Source organism: Eleginops maclovinus, chromosome 23 (assembly GCF_036324505.1).
Source record: "Eleginops maclovinus isolate JMC-PN-2008 ecotype Puerto Natales chromosome 23, JC_Emac_rtc_rv5, whole genome shotgun sequence".
NCBI classification, from domain to species: Eukaryota; Metazoa; Chordata; class Actinopteri; order Perciformes; family Eleginopidae; genus Eleginops; species Eleginops maclovinus.
This window is the reverse complement of record NC_086371.1, coordinates 11101889-11125824: the sequence shown is the minus strand read 5'-3', so window position 1 is coordinate 11125824 and position 23936 is coordinate 11101889. Positions and strand designations below refer to the sequence as shown.

At 40.2% G+C, this 23936-nt stretch overlaps 1 protein-coding gene across 1 annotated transcript; it reads left to right on the top strand.

Annotated features, from left to right (window-relative positions):
- Nucleotides 1–928: 928 nt before the first annotated feature.
- ubl3b (ubiquitin-like 3b) lies at nucleotides 929–8928 on the top strand. Its single transcript, XM_063876889.1, has 6 exons — nucleotides 929–1108; nucleotides 1671–1781; nucleotides 5234–5342; nucleotides 6007–6093; nucleotides 6708–6785; nucleotides 7385–8928. Exons 2-6 carry the CDS (start codon nucleotides 1755–1757, stop codon nucleotides 7435–7437), a joined length of 354 nt encoding a protein of 117 aa, XP_063732959.1. The 5' UTR covers nucleotides 929–1108; nucleotides 1671–1754; the 3' UTR covers nucleotides 7438–8928.
- The last annotated feature ends 15008 nt before the right edge of the window (nucleotides 8929–23936 follow it).

Below are 23936 nucleotides of genomic sequence, written 5' to 3'. Positions count from 1 at the left end.
AGGTCAGTAGTTGACGGGAAGGAATCGTTTTGTGGCAAAAGGTTTTGGTACTGAGCGATTGAAAGAGTTTGTGTCCACCAAGTTTCTCATGTCCCTGAAAATATTGCAATCTTCCGTTAATATGTCACTCTAATCTCTTTGTAGTTACAGTACAGTTAAACACATCATTTAACATCTGCATCAGTGTGAATAACTTCACCAGATTCACCTTGAAGATGCACTGAGCAGACAGATAATTGTAACTAACCGAAAAGGAATGCACCAAATTCATAATCGTTTCACAGTTTGTGCACTATATTAAGCAGAAGAGAGGTTGCTGTAAAGTTTTTAACATAGACTGTTTACAGTGGTGTGAAGTAACTAAATACATTTACTCAAGTACTAATACAATTTTAAGGGACGTGTTACTTGGATATTACAATGTTTTCCTTCTTTAAACTTCTACCCCACTACAATTCGGAGGTAAGTTGTGTTTTTTACTTATACCTCCTTCAGTAACTTTGCAGATTTGAATTAATGATGTGAAATATAATCAACACTTAAATAAGACTTTACCTTGAGTAACATTCACAAGCTACCCTGAAGTATACAAAGTAATTCAAACAAGCTGCACCTTTATCAGCTGTGATAAACATATTAATGCATCAATTAATTCTAATCAAAACTTAAAATCTGTATTATTCTGAAATGGGCCATTCTGCGTAATGAGTACTTTTACTTTTGATCTGTTAAGTACATTTTGATGCCAATGTTTTTACTTGAGTCACATTTTGAACACAGGGCTTTTACTTGTAACAGAGTATTCCTACACTCTGGTAGTTTTTATTTTACTTAAGTGTAATATCTGAGTACTTCTTCCACCCCTGACTGTTTATAGGTTTTTAATAGCAGCGATCATCTCTGTTCTGGACTTCAACTCCCAGAAGTATTAGCGGTGGTTCACTGTGTTTACAACCAGCTGACATCCGGCGTCTTCCCGTCCATTAGCCACCGATATACCTCAGTCAACGATATCCATTTGCACTCGATATTTTCCTCATGAAAAGCGCTCCCTGCTGATTCGGCAACTCAAGTGAATGCAACATTTCATCACAGTCATCAGATGCAGGTGAGCTTGACACGACAAAAATCTCCGTTGCACATTTAGTTAGCCAGTTAGCCCGCGGCTAACCAGAGATAGCAGGATTGCCATAAGCTAAAACAGGAGCTAATGCTAATGTTAGCATAAGGCTTCCTATTCGCAGCGATCAGTTTCGACATCTGTCAGCACAAAACTCGGTGTTAGTAGGTGTATTCAAGCTCAATGCATATGTAAAGCTGTTCAGTAACATTTGATTTGTTACTATACACCAGCTGATTTCCATAATTAGGTTAATCAGGCTAATATAATAAACATTAGCCCGGCAGCTTCACTAGCTTAACGTTAACTGTGAGGAGGATAAGCTCGTCTGTGCAGTAGCCTGACGAGCTCAGTTTGTTGTTTTAATTGGCTTAAACCATGGTGAAGTGAGCCAGTTTGCTCAGTACTTTAGGTAGCTGTGCATGTTAGTTGTTTGATTGACAGTGTTATGATGTTGGCAGCGACATGTTAGCTCGGGTGATAATGGATTATATATGCAGTGATGGTGCCAGGCGGTGCAGCCTCACAGTGTTTGTGTTGTTTGTGTCAGGGCTCTGGCCCCGTCTCCAGCAGCTGAAGCACACCAGTCCTGTCCTCTCTGATCCACGTCCACGGCCTTCATCCTCACTGAGCCATGACCACCCAGAGGGATCTTGATATGGTGAGTGAGGGTCTGACACCTTTTCTGAAGTTATTTTCCATCAACAGAATCAGAATACCTTTAATAGTCCCACAGAGGGGAAATTTGCATTGTTACAGCACAAAGAACCAAAGACAGCTTAATATTATACCAAGGTACTAAAAAATATATATACAAGAATCACACAATTGCAAAATACACAAAAATAAAAGAGCCAAGGTGATAATCTGTTGACTGATGCTTGTATCTCTGCAGTCTGTCACACCGACTTCTTCGGCATGATATTCAGAGATTATACACTTGATTAATATCGAGATGGCATTACATAAATGTTTCCCCAAATTAAAATAATTTGGGGTTTTGGTGCCATCGTAGGGAAAAGGGGAGGGGCGAGGGTCAGGGATTACTAACCTCCACAAACACTTAGCTGGGACAGTGACTGCTGCTCCTGTGAACACCATCTGTCTAATCTCAGTTAAAACGTTGCCCTACTTTCCTTTCATGGTTTAGACGCCAATTGATTGTACCCTCTTACTAAATCCTGGCATCAATCCCCCACTATTGGAATGGACAACACCCATTTAGAGACAAATCAGAAAAGATTGAATTACATTTTTTTGTGTTTATTATGAAACCCATGTTCTTGCTTTCACAACTGCAAACAGAGCTGCAACAAGTAGTCAACTAATCAATTAGTTTATAGATAAATATAGGTCAAACAAATTAACGGCAATCATTTGTGAGTCTATAACTGTTTAATATCACATTAAACTGAATATCTTTGGGTTTTGGATGGACAAAGCAAGACCTCTGTATACATCAACCTTGGACTTTGACAACTGTGATTGTTTTGTCACTATTTAATATTTATATATATTATACGTCTTATAGATCAAATCAGCATAATCAGCATAATCAATATTTAAAATAACCGTTAGTTGCTGCCATACCTACAAATATTCACCATACCTACAACTTAATATTAATATTTTACAAATAAATGATTTCCTATTTGTGAAGCTGTAGCCGGCTGAATTGTGTGTTCTTTTTCTTAAATAAATAATCAAAACATATATTTGGTTATTAAAGATAGACAATATTAATTGTTTGATAATCTGTTGTACAATAAGACAATCGCTTAATTATTGCAAAAGTGATTTATAAAGAAGCATTATTCATCAGGTAATGTCAGCTCAGGTTTTATTGGATAATCTCTCTCCGCAGAAGCCACAGCCGTGAGCTTGTGAATGTTTTTATGAAAGTTGACAACATCAAGAATGGATAAGTATTTGGTATCCCTGTTAACCTTTAGGAGGTAATTCACCACCCTGTCCGAAGGATTTAATGTCTTTCTTTGGATTGGAGAACATTTGTGATGCGGGATGTTGCCGTGGGTAACCAGGCAGATCTGACTTTGTTTTTATTTTGTTGGGGATGAAAGGGATGGGGACGGGAAAAAGGGACAAAGCTTGTTAATGATGACATGGGTATGTAACCCCACAGCAAGGTTATTCAGTTCAAAGGGGGGAGGGGAGGTGCCACTGAGGGCGGATTGTATTTGTAAACAGATCAGAGAGTGGGGTCGTCCCTCCTGACGTCACACCTCGTGCTTAAGTCTCTTTGTTCTCCTCTGTGATTTGTGAACCCGAAGAAAGTTCATGTCACACCTTCAGAAGAAGGGCAGGTGTTGTGGGAAATGAAGCCCCTCTGTCAATCCTGACCCCTCAGCAGAGATGTCTCAGTAGAAGATTTAATTGACTGCATGCTTTTCTTCCTCCAAGTAATATTTTGGAGTAGCGGCATGATTGATTAGAGATGATAGATTAATGGATTAATAAGGAACGGGACATAAATTATACGCCTAAGGTCCAAAATGGATCAATAATTCAGGTCAAAGTGATGTTTTTTAATCCTGGCCACGAGCTGACTATACAAACAGTATTAAATAAGCGCACAAATGAATAGACAATCATGAATACAAGTCCTTCTCTATTTCTTACTGCCTGAAATCTGTGAGATGCGCTTGAAGGACTCCAGACAAACGTTTTTTTCAAATGGACAACATCGAGTAATGTATCTGAAATATAAAATGTGTACTTGAAAGACATTATACATTTATAATCCATTTACAACATGTTTTTAAATACACTAACGTTGATGATGCTTAACCCTGGACACATCGGATGGTTATATATTCTGTTGATCATGACTGTATATGCTCACCATTGAACTCATTTTCATTTACCAACCAGAAATATGAAGATGCTGATCCATTGTCATTAAACACTTATTTTTGAGAAAAAACACAGATCATTAAAAAAATGTTTTGAAATAATGAACCAAAATCTTTATAATTCATGACAAGAAAGAGGTGAGAAAACAGTACTGACTTTTTTCGGGTGAAAATAAATACATATCAGGACTACGGCCAGTCAAGAGTAGTAACTTATACAGGTTAAAGTTGGTTTCATCCGTGGTGTTGTTCGACCATCTCCAGGTGATGGTCTGTTTATTTATTTCCTATTTCAGCAGAAATACATCTTACAGCTGACCTTAAACACTCTTTGCCTGGGGGCAGCTGATTGATTTGGTTGGTGAAGAGACCCCCTTGGGGAGCATGTGAAATCTCCTTACTGTTGAACATGAATGTGACCTCCCTCACACACACCCTTAAAGCTAAGTCTGCTCTGTCCTTAACCTCATTTAATACAAAGAAGCTAAACACACACTTTGTATCACATTGTTGTGTGTTTTTAAAAACACCCAAGATGGTTCACAATAGACAAAGAAAAGAGGGGAATAAAGAAGTTTAACTTGAATTGAATACCACAATAGTTTATTATATTTTGTAATAATTTCATCAATTCGTTGCGTCAGCTGTTTATACATGTTGTAGTAGTCTGAGTCTGGAGTGTCCCACATGGGTTTCCTGAGGTTGGTGCCTTCAAGGCAAGTAAAAGCAATTCCTTTTTATTTATTTAGTAACAGATTGGTTTGTATGGTTCCTTGGAGGATAAAAGGTTGAGGGAGTCCCACTGTTAAAGACCCTCCCACACATATGCACAACCCCCTCGGGGCTACGCACTGGCCATGTAAATTTAATAACGTGGCCTAGAGCTGTCTGGGACACCTGGGGTTATCGCATTAGGCCGACAGCCCGGAGAGGAGCTCACAGCGCCGGGAACTAAAGGGCCAGTGTTCCCCCGCAGCCCCACCCTGATCTGTTGTCATCTGTGGCAACAGGGGCTCACTTCAGTGTAAGCCCTCTGTGAATGAAGTCGCCCAGTCGAAGGGTGGAGGTCTGGTGTAGATAAATTGAATTAGACTGGAATGCCCGTCTCTTCACAGCCTCGTGGAGGTCACCGCATGTCTGCAGAGGTTAGAGGAAGTGGAGGGGTTTCTCCGACTCTAATTAAGAGGGACTCTAATGAAAGCTATGGACTGTGATTGAGCTGTTTTTTTGTTTGTTTTAGGTGCACCTCCGCCTCATCCTGGTCAGCGGGAAAACGCAAGACTTCACTTTCTCCCCAAATGACTCGGCCACAGACATCGCCAAGCATGTGTTTGACAACTGGCCCGCAGGTATGTTTTTATAGGATTGAGATTGCAGGGTTTTTTTTGTGTTCATTTCATATATTTCACAGATGTTATAGCTATGCAGTTCTTCTGAATCAGTCACAGTCTTTGCTGACACATTGACTCTCAGAAATCTGCTAAAAATGTAATATTAATATGGACAAAATTTCCTTTGGTTTGTCTGTTTCTCTGGGGACTAGCACCGCACAATGCCTGCTAATCCTTGTTTATAATGCTAATAATAAAAGGCTCACTTTCCCACTCATTAAAGAAGTCCAAAGTGACTACACGGGTATAAGAAAAGTAATAGTGTGTAGAAAAGTTACAGTAAAAATTAGAGTTGTGCAGATAAATAAACCAGGCCAACTGATCAGCCGATATTAGCTTATTGCAGATGAATCCATCCATGTATATGTCGGCTAGTTTTGAGATAATTTAGAGATGGAGTCAAATGGATTTCATAGTTTAAAATGTTTTGTGTTTTTGAATGTGAAATATTTTCCCATTGCATATCTTTGACACAATTATAGAAACCTACAAATGTTAGTGATATGCATTTAGATGAATGTGTTTACATAAAAAATGACTGATGTACTTTTATAAGATCTTATTCAATATCGTTATTGGCCTCAAATCTCCAGTATTGTTGATGCTCTTGTTTCCCTGACAGGATGGGAGGAGGAGAGGGTGAGCAGCCCCAGCATACTGCGCCTCATCTTCCAGGGACGCTTCCTACATGGCAACGTTACCCTGGGCGGTAAATAGACTGCATTATATCCCCCTTTATCTGAAATGTTTCGCACAGAACAACAGGTGCAACATGTCTTCATAATAGTGACAGTTGTTCCAAATGTTTTTAAAGGGAGATTTTGTTGATTTGCAAACAGCTCTGTAGGTTGTTCCTCCTTGGCTTATTTGCAGGTGTATGACGCTTGCAAGCAAATGATTGTGTTGGACCTGGTTCATTATATTCATGCTAAACCATAGAGATGGAAAGCCACACGTAAAACTGCAAAAATGGATACAATAAAATCCCAATAACTGAAATCATAACTTATTTCACAGTTGATGAATACATGCACTGGTGCTCCGACTTAAAACACCATTTTGGTCTATTCAGTTTCACAGATTCAAACTCCCAAGTTGTTGAAATAGCTTTTTTGAAAAACACATCTGTTGCCATAGTGACAGGAGCTTGTGAAGCCACTTCAGTCTTTAAAGATGGTTGTGTTGTCCTTTCAAAAGCACCACGTTATTTTATCTTAAAACATGAATCCCTTTTCATATATTTATGGTTTGCCTCTATAGGATCATACTGTCTACTGTAGCTGAAGGATGAATAAATAATGAGGTGTTTCTCTTTGTTGGAAGCTCTGAAGCTGCCACCGGGCCGGACGACCGTCATGCATTTGGTCGCCAGAGAGACTCTTCCAGAGCCCAACTCTCATGGTGAGGATCTTTTCTTTTCTTTTTTAGCACAATATAGTTACAGAACAAGTGACAACAGGTATATTGTTGGATTCAAGTAGCTTCAGGCCTGCAAACTCCAAGTTGTTGAAATAGCATTTATTATAAGACATACACATCCAGATAATCCACAACTTTTTTATGTAAGAATTATTTTCTTTTACCAAATTACTTTCAGTAAGTTTAGTTTGATTGATAAATACAGGTAAGAGCAAAATGCTTTTTTGGGGTAACCGGTATCTTTATGCCGACAGAGAGCCACAACAGCAGGGCTACGGCTATGTTTCCATTGCTCCTTCAATCTGCCGATGCATTTTTGAATAAATACGCTGTGAGAGGCTTCACTTAGGGTTTAATATGAGCGTAGTGTCTCTTGGAGGACCTTGTGTCTACACCAGCAGAGCAAGGAAGTTTATAATTTCCATTCTTAGGGTTCATTTTGTTTGACCTTTCACATGCATCATGCATTAGGTGTTGTAACGGCTGCTCCCTCACAGTCTGCAGAGCGATGTTCGTTGAGGTTCAGCTGGTTGTTGCTTATCTTTATCTCACCTCATGTCTCTGCTGTCTTGTCTTTGTAGGTCAAAGGAACCGAGAAAAAACCACAGAGAGCAACTGCTGCCTCCTCTTGTAAATTAACTGAAACAAACCTTATCCACACACACACGCACACGCACACACACACATACAACACACACACACACACATGAGACACATTTATTAACACGCACACACCCCATTCTCTCCTGCCTGTCATCTCTGGATTTGGATTAAATCACAGGAATTCTGGTTGGGGCTCTCACCCGGTTTTGGTTGAAGGCTTGTCCAATCTGAGGCTTTTATTTGTGCCAATATATTCACTTTCACCCCCCCAAACATGAACTGTGTCAGCAGAATTTGCTGTTGGTGTTCCTTTTCATTTGAAGATTCTGACATTAAACAATACCCTGCTCCCTCGCAGACCTCAACAAGTTTTAAAGAGCTGTCAGACGTGGTGGAAATGGACACAGAGTTGCTGTAAATGGATTTCTGGGCTATTACCCTTCCCTACTAGTCACATGGATGTTTCCATACTGAATGGTGTTAACCCTGTCATTGCACTTAACCAGTTTGTTAATTCAGAAAATGTTTATCGTGTTTCATCGCCATAATTTCCCCCCCTCAATGGCTTGTTGTTTTTTTTTGTCAGAGGAACAGATCCTCACTCCCCACTGGTAGAAAATGTGCCATCATCCTCCTCCTGAGACTGTTCCCTGTAACTGAATCGGGCAGTCTGTATCAGCACCAGTGGCATTTGTGCCATTACCTTACAACTGTTTGTTCCTGGGAATAACGGACCAATGGAGAAAGGACTTTTATAAGGAAGAGTAACTACCTGAGGGGGCATTCAGGATCAAACGAGAACAGACTGGAGGCGTAAAAAAGATGGAGTCGGCGCGTAGCTCGTGTGCCAACAGGTGTCGTGTTCACACCTGTGGCTTTGACTTTTAGGACTAGGCCGTCGATGTTTCCTCGCAGCGGGAGCGGACGCGGCGGGCCAGTTTAACGCAGACAGAAGAAGCGGTTGAAGATGTGAGGGAGGAGTGTTGTCGAGTTTCCCCCCCCCCCCTCTACTGGACACTGAGAGCGAGGCAGTGGGGAGAGCTTCTCCCTCCTGGAGGAAGAGTTAAAAGGAAACATTCACCTCCTTTTCATTTGGATGCTGTCTTTACTTCTTGTTTGCCTTTTATTGTGGAATTCAGTAATATCATTAATATTGAAATTTAAATATATCAATTTTTATCTTGTGTATAGGTATTTGTTCAATTTTAGTGTGGGTGAGTCTGTATGTGAGTGTGTCTGAGGGTGTGTAATGCACGTGGCATACTGTATGAGGACTAGTGAGGGCATGTGGTCTTAAAAAAATAAAGGTGGTGCACTGGGAGTGTTGATGGGCTGCGGTTTCTTCAGAAACAGTGGGAAACCTTTTGATTCCTTCCATTGAGTGTCCTTTGGTTTGTGTTTATGTCAATCAATGTCACTGCTTTGAAGTTTAGCTCCGTATGAATAAATGTAAAAACTAAAAATGCGATGTGGTCTACATAAAAGCTTGTATTATAAATTAATAAATCTTTAAATAGGGCAACTTCTCTTTGGTTTATTTTAATATTTCTCAAAGGGCAACATAAAGACAGGCTGGGGCTATGATTACAAAAATGAACTGTCTTTGATTTTATATTTTGGACTTTAAAGCTCGGAAACTGATGGAAGCATTCAATAATGTCTTGGAGTATCATAGAAGTCTATTTACTTTTAAAAGGATGATAAGTATTTTTTAAAGCAGGTTTTATGAAGATCTTATGCAGAGTCAGCGTATTACTCGACTCCATGGACAAAACAATGGTTTTACTTTGCAGAACACAGGTTGCTGGTCTATTCCTGCGTGATCAGATAGAGTCTGTGTGACTTTGGTGCTTTTAACTTTTGATTCAACATCACAGACTAACAGATTGAGGCAGCGGTAGAACAGTAATCCCCCCCAGTGTTCAGAGCGGTAAAATGATTGTTTTTATATCAATGGACTCTGGTGGCAAGATGAGTTTTTCAGTTCCCCTCCAGAAGGGCAGCAAGGGAAAGTGGTGAAATATTTTAAGTTTAGCTTACACTAAAACTGATATTGATCTGTGATTTGTCTGGACTTTTTCATGCTAAAATAGCTTCTCCTTCCATATCCAGCAGTAAATTGCGTTACTCCCTGAGAGTACATACTTTCTGCTTCACTGAACTGGAAACGTGCCAGCTGTCATCCACTGTAGGTTAGTCACTGAATGTGGATTAAGAGAATGAGGCTCGAATTTCAGTGATATTTTATCTATTTACCTCTAGGTGGCGGTGTCTCTCTGTTAGCCTTATGAGTGGCTCATCGTGGGCTGATGGATGGAAGTCTGTATATTTGTTATTTTGTCTGAACCTAATGCTCTGATACAAGTTAAAGCAGTATTAGTAACTCATTTGTTAATTATGTTAAAAATAGACCACTTATTTATAAAGCAACTTACGTTAGCAGCTTAACACGCTTAAAAGCTTAAAGGAAAGAAAGTATACTTGTAGACATTTTGGTCACACGTTATGTGAAGTCAGTGAACTTGTGCTCTAATTGAGTCCTAACTTTCTGTTAATTTGATTTTCAGCAGCTTTCCTCCGTCTGCCTCAGGAATCTGCTCCTGACGTGTAGCTGCAAGAACTCCAGGTTTCCAGTTGACACTGGCAGCAGAGCTTAGGAAAAGAGCAGTCAACCCACTTCTTTCCCTAACATACTGCACCTCCAGAACCTGCTGTTGTGTTAAACGACTTGTCATTCTTCACATTTTCCACTTGCTCTTATCTGAACTGCCCGCAGAGTTGAGTGTAAAGTCCACACAGGAGCGTCCAGGAGTGATCAGCAGTGATTAAAATGAGTGCAGGGAGTGAGAAGTATTTCAGTGTACCACATTGGGAGCTGCTGCAGGATGAATTGCTCTTTGCGGTCGACATGACTCAAAGGACGCGTGCAGCCAGTTTCTGTGTGTGCTGCGGTCCAACCAACACTCTGTCTATCCCTGGAGGCCGTCTGCACTCACAGCTGCCCTCGTAAGTCCAGATATGGAGGGCTTCGCTCCCACCTTGGCAGCAGCACAGCCTGCTGTTAGGAGTGTAAAAGTCCTGCTCAAGTAGAAGTAAAACAATAAATCTTTTGAGAATACTATAGTCATTGAGACAAAAACCGGAGGTTATAGTGAATTGTATGGTGTTTTAAACGTGTTGCAACTGTTCCCAGGTCTGGGGTCAGTTGCAACATCTGACTTTCTCCTCTCAAGTAATAATTGAGAATGATATGCTTTAAGTATTCATTTTTGAATGGTATAGGTAATAAGCAGACCTGTATATAAGTTTGATGTATAAAAATGTGGTTTGTCTAGACAAAATCATCTTTGAGTAACTAAGAGAAATCGAAACGTGTTGCAACTTTCCCCAGTCTCCTCTGCTATTAAAACAGTTAAACAGTGCTTACATAGGATTGAAAACTAATGAGGAGAGGTCACTTGTCAAGACATAACTGAAGGAAAGCGTTGTAAAAACCACTCGTACTAGGATAGGTTAAATGCAGAGTTTAGATTTCACTGACATTTAGTGTTTATCAAACTTGAATTCATAATTTTCAATTAAAATGCTTTCATTTCACATTGTATAAAATGTATTATCTGCAGAAATGACTGATTCTTAAAAACACTGACACCGGCACAAAGGACTTAAGTTGCCATTACAGGAGCCCAAATTAAACAGAATCAGAATCAGTTTTATTACCAAGTAGGGTACACATAGGAGGAATTTGCTTTGGTAAAAGTGGCGCATACAGAAACACAGAAAGTATGATTTGACTCGATTTAAAATACCGATTTGTCAAGGTTTGAAAATTGTTGGAAACAATTGGTGTAATGCACAACTTGAGAACATACACAACATACTGTAGGTGTAGTTGTTTTTACACATTTCAATGTGGAGTTACACAGTCTGACTTATAAGTAGCTAAGTCTTGTCAAAATATACATCTTGACAGCTCCTCTGCTCTCTCTGAATACTCAGGCTTAAGGATAGAGAGATAAAAGTTGACTCAACATGAGGTTGTGATATATGTGTTATTTTCTGCTATGACTTTGAGCTGTAAATCTTTCTTCCCTTCACTGCTTCTGATTGTTTTCATATATGTTCCTCCTGTATTAAAACCAGCTGTGAACACACACACACACACACACACACACACACACACACACACACACACACACACACACACACACACACACACACACACACACACACACACACACACACACACACACACACACACACACACACACACACACACACACAGGGGCCCTGCAAAGACAGCAGTTGGAGGACAGGCTTCTGATACCATGCAGAGTGACAGGAAATCTGACACAAAAACTAAAAACAGATCAAAGTAATTACGAAAGGAGCGTCTTCCCTCGTTGTTCATGATCAAGTGTGAATGTGCGGTCACAACTCTGCATGTGTGCATTCCTTTGAGTCTATTTGTCCACAGCAGAGGTCCTCCGATGGCACGAAATGAAAGAGTTCAGTAGGCCAGTGTGAAAACATACACACTCATGCAGGGGTTGAATTAACCCAGCGGGCTGTTAGCAAATGAGCACTTTTCATGCTGACTCCAGAAGCTGCCGCTGTCTCTCTTCATCTCAGGACATCCTTCTGCTCATAACTGGGAAAACAGTTGTTTATGTGGCCGTTTGTCTCCAGATGAAGGGATCATAACCAGGACTTTTCACCAGGTGTGTGCAGAGGAGGAGGAGGAGGAGGAGGAGGTGTTGTAGCTTTAGAGTTTCCATAACTGTAACAGAAGGACAAACGGCGCAGTCAGTCAACCTCTTTTTATTAGACTGTTTATTTTACCAGATGGCCCCTCCGTTCCTTGTAACATGCCACTGTAAAGAGCCGCAGCTTTGACAACAATATCAGCTCTTTGCACCAGAGAGGGAGAAAAATGTCATACCCAAATATTTCTCAGCATTACTGAGCAGCAGGGGATGGAAAATGTAAGGTCAACAACATACTGCTATCACAAACCTCTGGGATAAAGAAAGGAAAAAAGCTTATGACTCTTGGTAAAGTCATCTTTGTTCATCTCATCACAAGTTCCTGTTTTTACAGGAGGACATTAACACACATAGACTCACACGGTCAAACAATACCAGGGTTGCCGTTACAGCTGGTGTTTAGTTGGTTAGTTAAAAGTAAGCTGTGGGTTATTTCAAATCTGCAGTATAACTGTAATAGCAATAGCAGTACCTTAATGCACTGTAGAAATATGTGAATAAAAAACAGTAACACTTAACTTATGTGACTCATATTTGAAGCTCCTGTCGGTAAGAATGACTTAAGAAACTAGAAATAAACAATAGTGGGTGAATGATATATAATATGGGATTTAGAACAGACTTATTAAAAATGTAGACTACCTTCCTACAAGTAGTTAATAAATAAATAATACAAACTAAATACTTTCTGGGTATCTAATTGAACAAGTTTAGAATAGTTTTGAAAGGACCTGTGACTATTTATTTTACAAATTAACACAGACTATACTCCAAAATGTTACTGTTTAATTTGCCAAGTCAATTTTAGCGTGACCGTAAAATGTCAACGGTTAAAGTCACTGACATAAATGATTGAGTCATGATAAACACATTGATAGGTGACAACAGACGACCATGTGATGGTAAAACACACATTATTTAAGTGTCTCTTGTTTAGACACATATCTCAGAGATGGGATATCTTTTCATTTGCAGTAACCTTACATAATTTCTCTGTGATTTCTTGGCCCTGTAAACTGTGTCCTCATTGCTTGTTTAAGAGGGCACTCACTCGAGGGCACTGGCTTCTCACCAAACTCTCTTCCTCGAGTTTCACATAAAATCAAAAGCACAAAATGAGCTATGAAGGAAAGCATGCTAAAGTAATTACGCAAATAACCGAGGACAGATCTTGGAACAAATTCAGTTCAGAAAAAAAGTCTGTTTCACTCATTACAAACAAATGATCACAGTCCTTACTGTTTGTGTACCTCTGATGATGCAACTACTTGGACCTGATCTGATTTCTGCTTATTATAGCGATCATTGTTATTTAATCATTGTTTTTCTGCTCCTCGACCCCAGGTTGTTTCCCTCTAATCTTGATTACTTTGGCCCTCTATTTTGGCCCTCATGGATTATGATCATCAACTGACTCCTTTTTCTTTTATTACATGTGATCACACTGTTTGTTTACAGGATGAATGTTTGCGCTTTATGTTCAGGTGTCTCCAATTTCTCACGCATCGACACCCGCTCTGATCACTCTCCAGACTTCATTAAAGTGAATCATTTTGCTGACCTCCGGATCCAGTCGTTGAATCACGTGTTCACATTGTGTGTGATTATTGCTCAGTGACACCAGGTGCTGACCCTGTGCTGCACTGCATGTCCCAGAAGATTGTAGCCTCCAATTTCCTTACATTCAACTTGCTAGACTACGTTTTTTTTCGCTTAAAACACATTTGGTCAAACAAATATCCTATTCTTAGCCTTTAATAGCATTATGGCGTCACGCTGCTTCATTCCTAACAACTGGTGTTTTTGTTCAAAGTGTTAAAATACCGTCACACTGTGAGCCTTTAAATGTTTGGAGCTGTTTCTGCTAATGCTGCTGCTTCTACATTTATAGGTGCCCTTTATTGGACTTGTTGCTGTGTGTATGTTGTTCATTAAAACATCAAAATGCTTTACAGTTCATTGCTCTTTTACACTGCCTGCTGGAGCCTGAGTTGTAATTCCATTTAGTGAGGGATCAGATGGAGGTCAGTGCTGGCCTGTGGGGGAAGCACCGAGCCTCTCCTGACTACATTACAGCTTTTATCCTCACTAATGGGATCTCTTGGTGGGGAATCCCAAAGGTGATGGGGATTAAGATACCTGGCCACGCTCCCACGTGCCATTTACCATGTGGGGTGCAGCATATGTTGCACATGCTGCTGTTGAAACATTTACGATGCTGGGCACTCAAAGAAACCTCAGGAATCAGCATTTCAGCAAAGTCATTATTTCGCAAGTCACAAATAATATGTCTCAAGTCTTTGCACTGAGTCCAAAGTCAAATCCCAAGCCTAAACATTGAGTTTGTGACCAAAACAAGTCATTATGCTCTATAAGTGCAATGCCATTTTGACCCCTCTTTTTACAAACTGTAATTTGTTTTCTGTTGTCCACTGCCTAGTGTTACATCAAGGCACATTTTCATTCATTTTGCAAATGAATAACACCAACATTAGTTGAGTTAGGAAATTGATTATTTTGTAGCACAGTTTTTAAAAACATTATTTTCAACCTTAAAGTTTGGGGGAGTGTATCAACTATTTTCAGGTCAAAAGGCCAAAGTCCAAGTGAAGTTTCTAAGGGTGATTGCTATTAAAGTCCAAGTGAGGTTGTCAAGTAGAATTCAGGAGCTTAACAAAGTGTGTTCGTACTCAGGTTGTCAGGGATCTGTCTTTGTATGTCCCTCTCTGTTGCAGCATTTCAAACTCTCCAGGCCTCGACCCTGTTGAATCTGACACCTTTTGCAACCCAACGAGAGAGTATCGGGTATTAGAGAGCTAAAGGGGCGCTCAGGCCTCAGAGACGAAGCTGTTAAGTTTCTACCCTGCTCGACTTGAATAACATTGCTGGATATGTTCAGGAGTTTCCCAGCATTACAGCCAAAGTTAAAAGAAAGAGGAGGAAGTGAGAAAAAACTGAACTTGTGAGATTAAAAAAGAAATGAAGGCGGAATAAGTCTCGTAGTTCAGACCTCACAAAGAGATGAGAAAAGAAAAACTTTGAAAAGGGGGCTGGCTAAGAAAATCAGTCTTTTTATCAGGATATTGTAACCTTACAGAAAGTAAAGGGTCTTCTCTCATGTGTCCTTTAATCCTTAATTTTGCTCGGCCCCTCAGTGATGAAGCAAGTGTCTCTGTGTGTCACGAATTAACGATCCATCTGTCTGTCACATGGCGGCTCTTTAAAAGAGACTCGGCTCAGTTACCACATGAAATCAACTCCACCAACTTCTGCCGCTGCTCTCATGCGCCTCTAACGTGTTTGTTTTTTATTAATTTCCCCGTTCTTCATCAGGCTTTTTGATCCTCTCAACTTAAACTGCCAAATGTAATAAACCATCCTTTGACACGTACTTAGAATCCTATAATTGATTGCTATAGTGTGCGTTACAGGATATGAGCCCTAAAAGAGAGGAATAAATAGAACATGTATATATTTCTTGGCTTAAACCTGTAAATGAGTCAGCATTTCTTGCACTTCCGGTTCCCTTCACTCTAAGACAAAAGGGTTTATTGAACATGTTTTTGTGATGATGCAACAAGCAAGGTCTGTGGTTAGCACAATCTTAAGAGGGTTTCACATGTTTCAAACACCCCCGTTCCCTGCAGGGATTTAAATCTCTTAATAAAGTTGGCACATGGCTGAACGAGACTACAAAGGTTGTTGAACATGTTTAACATCATCAATAGTCCTCTTTACAGCCTTACCTATTACCTTCATTATTTATCTAACTTTTTCTAGCTTGTTAATAGGCAGTTTATATTTTCCAGTATTAGTTTTGTTTGATTTAGTAAAAAAACATCTAATAACAATTAGTTTGTTGTGGTGACGTTGAGGTCATGTGATAAGAGGGGGGTGTCTGTTGAATCTTGAAAATTAGTTGGCTTTGAACTTCTGGTAATTGCATTACACTTTTAAGAGGCCATATGAGAATTGTGTGCCTCTACTGTGACATGTTTGCATGTAGCCTATAACGTACGTCTACCTACATTAAAAGTCTTCCCTGCCGCTCTCTATTTGTTTCTCCCCTTGTTTTGTGTTGAAACACAGCGGTGATCTTTTCTTCGGCCCCGCTGGGGACTCGCACCGCCTGGCAACAGCTCTGGTGCTGAAAGCAGCAACAGGGAAAGGTCAGGTGGAGTCCATTGTTATAGAGCTGTCAGGAGTCTGATTTATGAGCAGCATGGTCACACTGTTTGTGGTACTCTAACTCACTCACTGTTTCCATATTTATGTTTTATACACAGGAAGAGAAAGATGTGATTTAAGAGCCCACAGACTGTTCCTTGAACACTCTGGACTTCTTTTGCTTCTGTTGCTATAGTGCAAATGTAATCTGAGGATACTGCAGAGTAAGGTGAGCAGAAAATGTATCAGAATTTGTATAATGAACTTTATATTTCCTGAAAACTCCACGTTTTGTGTTTGACTTACTATCGTAAACCCAAAGGAAAGTTTTCACTAACAATAAAGAACTAATGGTCTCACCTTTACTTACAAGATAAAGAACCAGGTATTTTTGCTGCTTTATACGTTCACAGTAACTGGGAAGTTGTGACATAACCTTGAGCCAACCACTTCAAACTCACTTGGTAGCTAACAGGCAGCTGTAGACTGTGACTGTGCAAGCTGAAGAAGAACACCAGCACTTCTTTGATTTTGTGCAAAACTCTGTAATTTTTTTTGCAGAGTGAAAGAAATCATCAACATATTAGGGGACCTAATGACAGGTTAAAACCTCTGAGGCCTTTGTGTGTCCTCGGGGTGTTTGTTGTGGGTGAGCACAGGGCATCTGGGACTTGGCAGATGAGTAGAGCTGCTTTGGTTCTGCGGTGGAGTTGGTGAACCGGTGCTTTTTAAGCTGACAGTCATTCAACACCCTGCCAAGTCACAGGCTCATAATTCACCAACACCTCCTGCATTCATGGCCCCCACATGAGAGGAGAGAGTAACAGCAACACATACTGTATGCAGAGAGAGATGTTTAATGGCTTTGACATGATGGGAAACATCAAAGGGAAAATATACATAGACTAAACTAAAGATACCCTGCATGGCTGCCCGCCTGTTGCACATGTAAGCACACCCTGCAGTGATGTCACAGAGTACTGACACACCCCGGGGTGCACCACTGCTGTAAGGTGGGACTTAACACCAGTTGAGTTTTTCAACATCAAGGTTTTTTGCTAGTTTTCTGTTTATTGTGGACAGGTTCCATGAGTTTCCTTCACGAAAAAAACATTTACAAAACTTTTGTTTTCAAATTTCAAAATAAGTTTTTGGAATATGGTTAAAGTCAAAATAAGGATAATATTAATAATTTTGGATATAAATACATACCTTGTACAAAATATAAAATTATATATCACAGCAAGCAAAAGCATATAATAAAATAAAACTAATTTTGACTAAAGTAAGTATCAAAGTCCACTCACTTAGCTTTAAATTACCCACTTAAATCAATCCAATGTACTATGCCACATACATTTTTCATGATTATGAAAAATGTTAGAGATAACTCTTAACATATTCTTTACCTAATGAAGTTACTTTTTTAATAATTATTTACTATATTTACTTTTTATGAACTGTGAATATATAGATACATACTTCAGATGCATGAAAAGAGAGCTAAGGAGCCATCCCACTGTATGTCTGAGAGTCAGAGGGAGCAGGCCGTGTTTGAGTAATAGTGTTACTAATCTGGATCTGGATGGGAGTTGAACGTGAGGACACACAGCTGCAGCCCAGCCTCGTCTGCACTGAGATCAGACTCTGGACATCGCTGTGCCTCTCTCTCTCTCAGACTGTTGTCACCCGTCCCACTGCCTGCACCATCAGACATTTCGGGGAAAAAAGGGAACAAACGATGTGATTGGATCAGTGTGTCTTAAAGGAATACTTGTCTCAAAATATGAGAATATGTATAACAGTTATTCACCCTATGTCACCTTTTTGCAGAATACCTTATTTAATCAGTGAACAGAGAATCTTAAAACACCAGAATCTATAAACATCTGGTTACAAACTCTAAAACAACTTGTTCAGTATAATCTAAGACTGATTTATGGAGTTGTATTTCTCACTTTTTCCCCAAATAAAGCATTTTTACTAAAAGAATGCTATTTGAAACACTTCCACATAAACAGTGCCACATAAACAGTGTCATGCTGCAGAAATGATATTGCCCGTATGTGTACTGTTGGAAAAATGTATGTTCAATAGTAGTAGTAAGCTGGATATGAGACTTGATACTGCACACATTGTGTAAGAGTTTGTAAATAGATGTTTTGTATATTTATTCTGATATTAAACGCAGCCAACATTTACTCCAATTGTTCTACGTGGAGTCTTTACCAATTCAAGCTAACAAGCCAATCATTTCAATTACTAATTATTATTTTTGGGCTAAAAACGACTTTTACAAGTGGTTACACAATCAATAAGTGACATAGGAAAGGGCAGTTGAAGCAAAATGTGTTAAAAACAAGTTTTATTCAAAATTTAGTACATCCAGAACTTTATGACAGGTGGAGACAGCCAAGACATTTTTTTGTTCACTGGTTTCTGGTACAGGACGTCCCTTTCAAAGTGTCCTCCAACTGGATCCCTGGTGTCAAACACAGTTGAGGTTTTTCTCCAAGTTTTTCTTGGCTTCGCACAGGGTGTTTTGGTTCCTACCGCTTATTATAAACAGACATACATGCAAAGCTTTTGTGATGATCCGAGATTCTCAGGCACTCGTGTCCTGTGGGCTTTTGTTCATCTGGCTGCCAATAATCTGTATATAACAATTAAACAGTTGTCGCAGGAATGTTTTGTCAAAGCCCTGAAGTCTTTTTGGAGCTGTAAATCTCTGTGCCATCGCCTGTCTGTTAAATTTATGGACCCCAATCAGTTGTGGATTAAATGCTGGTCAGAAACACTAAACTCCTGCTGAACACAGAGCAGAGATGTGCTATGCTGGAATCTAATTATTAGCGTCATTGCTTCATCAATCTGTCGGCAGCTGAAAGGAGAACCAGCCAGAGGGGACAAAACCCTGAACCCGAACTTGTGGCTGATCTGCATAGAGAGCTTTTATTCTCAGGAAAATAAGCTCCACAGCTTTCAGGGGTCTCTTTCGGACACTGGGAGTGGGCTTTGTTTCTGTGTGATGTGCAGCGTTTACAGGATTAAACTGTGGGTGTGGAGTTGCCCTGAGCTATAAGACAGCTCTGAAACAGTCTGCGGCTCCTCTCTTCAAAGGCACACAGGGACCAAAAAAAAAAGGACAGGCTTGTTGCTCCCAGTCCGACAGGAAAAAGGCTCCAGTTAAAAGTGCATGGCCAGACCTCAGTGAATTCCTGATGAAGATAAGAATGCAGCAAGAGGAGCCACGTTCTATTCTTCCTTGAAAACTGAACCATGAAAAACTCCCAGTGCAGCTTCTTGGCTTACTCAGCTCCTCATTCACTTGCACAGTTATGGCACAGTTAAAATACCATAAAAAAAGGCCTCAAGATAAATGGGGGAAGAGGTGAATAGCGGAAAACATTTTTTATTTCACTAAGGGAAGGCAGCTAAAGCTCAACACATGCACTGCTAATTTGCTACTTAAAATTGTTTGTTGGTAAGTGCCTTGTTAAAAAAAGGCGTCGCTGTCCCTCTTTATTCAAGTTGTTTGATGTATTGCAGAGGATATGTCCCCTTAGCAAGACTGACAGTGATTATGGAAACTGATGTTATGTTTAGTTGTAGAGCGGTGTCACTAAATTAATATGGCATGTAAGTGCAAGTATTAGCAGCTGCAAGATAACACCCGAGTGAAGATTTCTGGCAGCCTCGCAGCTCTGTTTGTTGGAGAGCTGCATCTGGTTCTCTTGTTGCGTCATGCTGCACGAAAAACCACAAGAGCCACAAATAAAATGACACAATCAAATGAGAAACATACAAAAGAAACACCTAAATTAAACTCTCATACAACATTCTTTTTTTTATCAGCCTGCTTGATACTCTCAGGCATGAAAGGCTTTATTATTCCTCAGAGGTGCTCTGGTTGTGCTCAGGGGCTGGGGTAAATGTGCGGCGCGCGCACGCGCGGGCGGGTCTTTTGTCTGGGTCTCCAGTGAGTTCTCTGGAGCGCAGAACTGTGGCGATAACATTCCGGAACATTCCACTGAGGTCTCAGGTGCCCCCTCTGCCTGAAGGACAGTTTACTGATACTAACCATAATTATTAAAGTACACTGTTTTACAATAATTAAGTAGGTTGGGATTATTTTTAAGTCAAAATGGTCAAATGTAAAATCATTATAATGATTGCTACCTGGCTAGCACCAAAAGGTAGACGGACACAGATATGCCTCATGACTACTGCATGGCTCGTCTCGACTTGACTCCACTCAACTCAAGTTTTGGTACCAGGTCCTTTTCCATTGCAGACTCTTAGCTGTTCACCATAGCAACCTGTGTGAAATGAATCCTTTCATCTACAACCTCTGGACTTCGTCAATTACACCGTGCACTACAATGGGTTGATTGAATACAGTAAAAGCTGTTGCTATTATGTAGACACAGTTCCGTTCCGTTAACGCTTGCCGGAGGGCGTGTTCGACGTTTGGGGTTAACGCGACCACCAACCAATCATATTAATCTCCCGCCTGGATACGGACACTCAAAGCAAAAAAAGCCCACTTTTTAGAGCTCGATTATTGCAGAAAATTGATTTATATGATGATGTATGCCATTAATGTCTATGGCGCTACTTTATGCAACATGCATCTTATTTTTTACACTATTCTAAAAGCCTATGGAGAAATTCCTTTGCTTTTTTGTCGAAAGAACCCATGCGCAGCTTACTTCCGGGTCGGCCTACGAAAATACGTCATCCCTGTGGCGCTCTATAACTTGGTGTTCTCTAAAGGGTGGCCAGTGTTGCACAAGTGACCGTTCTCTACGACCAATCATTGGTGTGCAGTGTTTTAACTCCATCTTCTACTATCACAGTTAGCTTGAAACTTCGACCCGGGTGGACAAAAGTAGGCTACCAGGTACTATCCACGACCTTTGTAAGTTGTGTAGTTAAGTTGGCTTATAGCCGGGCCGTACCATGCATTGGTAATGCAGTCACTAGCTGGTGAACATCAGCAGTTAGCAAGCTAAAGAAATCATGTTTTTATCTAAAGAAAGGTGGCGACCAAAAACAAAGCTAAAAGTAGAGTAAATAATGGAATTCCAAAGAGGGCTAGAAAGACAAATGCAAATGGATGATCCTGAAATGTACTATATGGGTTTGATGTGGTGACGTGGGGTGTTTGGGAATATCTTATGCTTTGAAATATAAAAATGTCATAGCCAAAGAATGTAAAACAACAGATCTAAGTTTTGACAGAAGTTTAAATCAACATTTCAAAGCAGGTTCACTGGCAGCTGACAGTGGATCATCCTCTTATACTTTAAGAGTCAAACAAGGACACACAGGTTGGATGTGATGAAACTCAATTGTCTCTGTGCAGGAAGGAGAGACTCACACAGAAGAGTGTCAGCGGGAATGTTCGCTCTGAGGCTGTAAATATTTGGGACTGTTTACAGAGTCCTTTACAGCAGATTTGTTCCTCCACTCACATGACCTGAATGCTTTTTGTCTGCTCCACGGAAACAGTTTCAGGAAGTCTCTTCCATGTGATGTGGTCATTATGTTTTGCAGTCGCCCGCATTGTGTATTCATCAAAGCTTCATTTGATGAGTTATTGAAATTCAAACCATACTGGTGTGATGAGGGCTGTGCTTGGACTTGTACTACTTGTGGCTCACACGTTTGCATTTTCCACAATGTGTAACAGCTGCACAGACGACTCCATCCAGGCTCTTTCACTTTAAGTGTCACTGTTCATCAAGGATGAAGAGACACTTCTGAATTATCTCTGGTCTCACCAAGCAACTGCACATCCCAGAAGAAGATTTCTCACATTCCCTGAGTCATCTCTCCCCTCTGGTATCAGTTAAACTAAATACCCACACTTGGGTAGCGGCTGTCCTTGTTGAATTCCTATCAAATATTTTGGCGCTGATCGTCTCATCATACTGGGAGGTTTTGTGGGAAGTATTTTTTCATTGCAGACATAAATTGTCTTTGCTTTTGTTGATTCAGCTTTTGGACATTATTGTTTTCAGGGTCAAGACTTGTTCTGGGTCATTAACAACATCACAAGAATAATATTTGAAATAAGAAATGAAACTAAAAGCAAACAAAGTCAGAGCTTGTAGGGTTTGGTTTGAACAATAAGATATGCCATGTCAATTTAGATTCATTTCTGTGCTGTTTTGCTTAACTATATCTTGACAGAGAAATAATATTTCATTATGCTTTTAAAATCTTTGCAGCCAACTTTCTTTTACAGAGAACTGGCTAATGTGGACTTACAGAGATTTATTTTCCATTTGGACCATAATTCCTGTTGTATCACTTCATTATGCAAAAGGATGCCCTGCTCCTCTCCATGTATCCATGCTGGAGAGATGTTTTAGGGTTGTTATGGCAGCCCAAAGGTTGGTGCTAATTTAAATCGTTTGGCTGCAGAAGGCTCTCCTATACTCTTCTCTGGGCCCAGGCTGGTAAGAGATATGGAGAGCCACTCACTGCACGTCTCTTCTGATGGGTTTCATTCCTTAGTTCTGTTTTTGCTAACCGCGTTTTCCCTTTTTTTCTTTTCCTCTTACAGCTCATGCAGCCAAACTGAAATGACATCACGTCGAGGAGGAAGTTGTGCTGAGTGCCTACCCACAAAGCCCTGAAGGATAACAAGGGAGCAACGGCGAGAGAGGTAACAGCTCATCAGGAAGATGAGGTACTTATCAGGGAGGAAAATATAACATCTGAAAAGGTAATTCCTGGAAAATATGACGCTCTTTGTCAAGTGTTGCAACAACATGTGGACTGAAAATGTGGAAAACATCTCTAGCTCATATCTTGAGCTGATGATGAGGAAAGGACAGATGGATGGGATGATAAAAGGGACGGGGTGAAGAAGCAATAAATATATCCACATGGGGAAAAAAGGGGACATAAAACACAGAGGCTGGAGCAAGGGGACATTCTTTGTGTTCCTCTCTTAAAGAACCGCTCCAAAAAAAATCTTCCAGTTTCTGTGGTCTCTAAGAGACGAGAAGTTTTAGGCAAGGGCTGCAGGATTGTTATAAAAGCTCCTCTTCACTGTTTCAAGGCTCAGATGGCTTGTTTGAATCTGAATCCAATTATCAGATTAAAGACTGTGGAGAAAACCTGTGATCCCGTTAATAAATCCCCATTTGCTCACAGAAACTGTGGCGGTGCCCTCACTGCCTGTCAGCTCAACGTTTACAGAAGACTTGATCCCCTGGGCCCACCATGGTCGTCCTTTTTGTTTACCACCTAAAAGGAAACTCCACAAAATAACCATTTGTATATCATTTATTCACAATGTGTTACCTTCATTTCTTGCAGGAATACTTATTTTTTCTAGCATGTCTCCGAGGTAAACGAAGATGGAGAAAAGTCCTGATTAATTGAAGTAAATAGGGTTTTATACATGTGTTTGGTAAGCTGTGAGTATACGCCTGGATAAATGAGATACTGCACAAGTCATGGTGGAGTATCGAAACAGATATCTTGAAAAAGGCTAGTTCTACTCTTGTTAAACGCAGACCCTGTTTACTTAAAATTATCAAGACTTTCAAGATAAAACAGGGTAAGTAATTGATACACA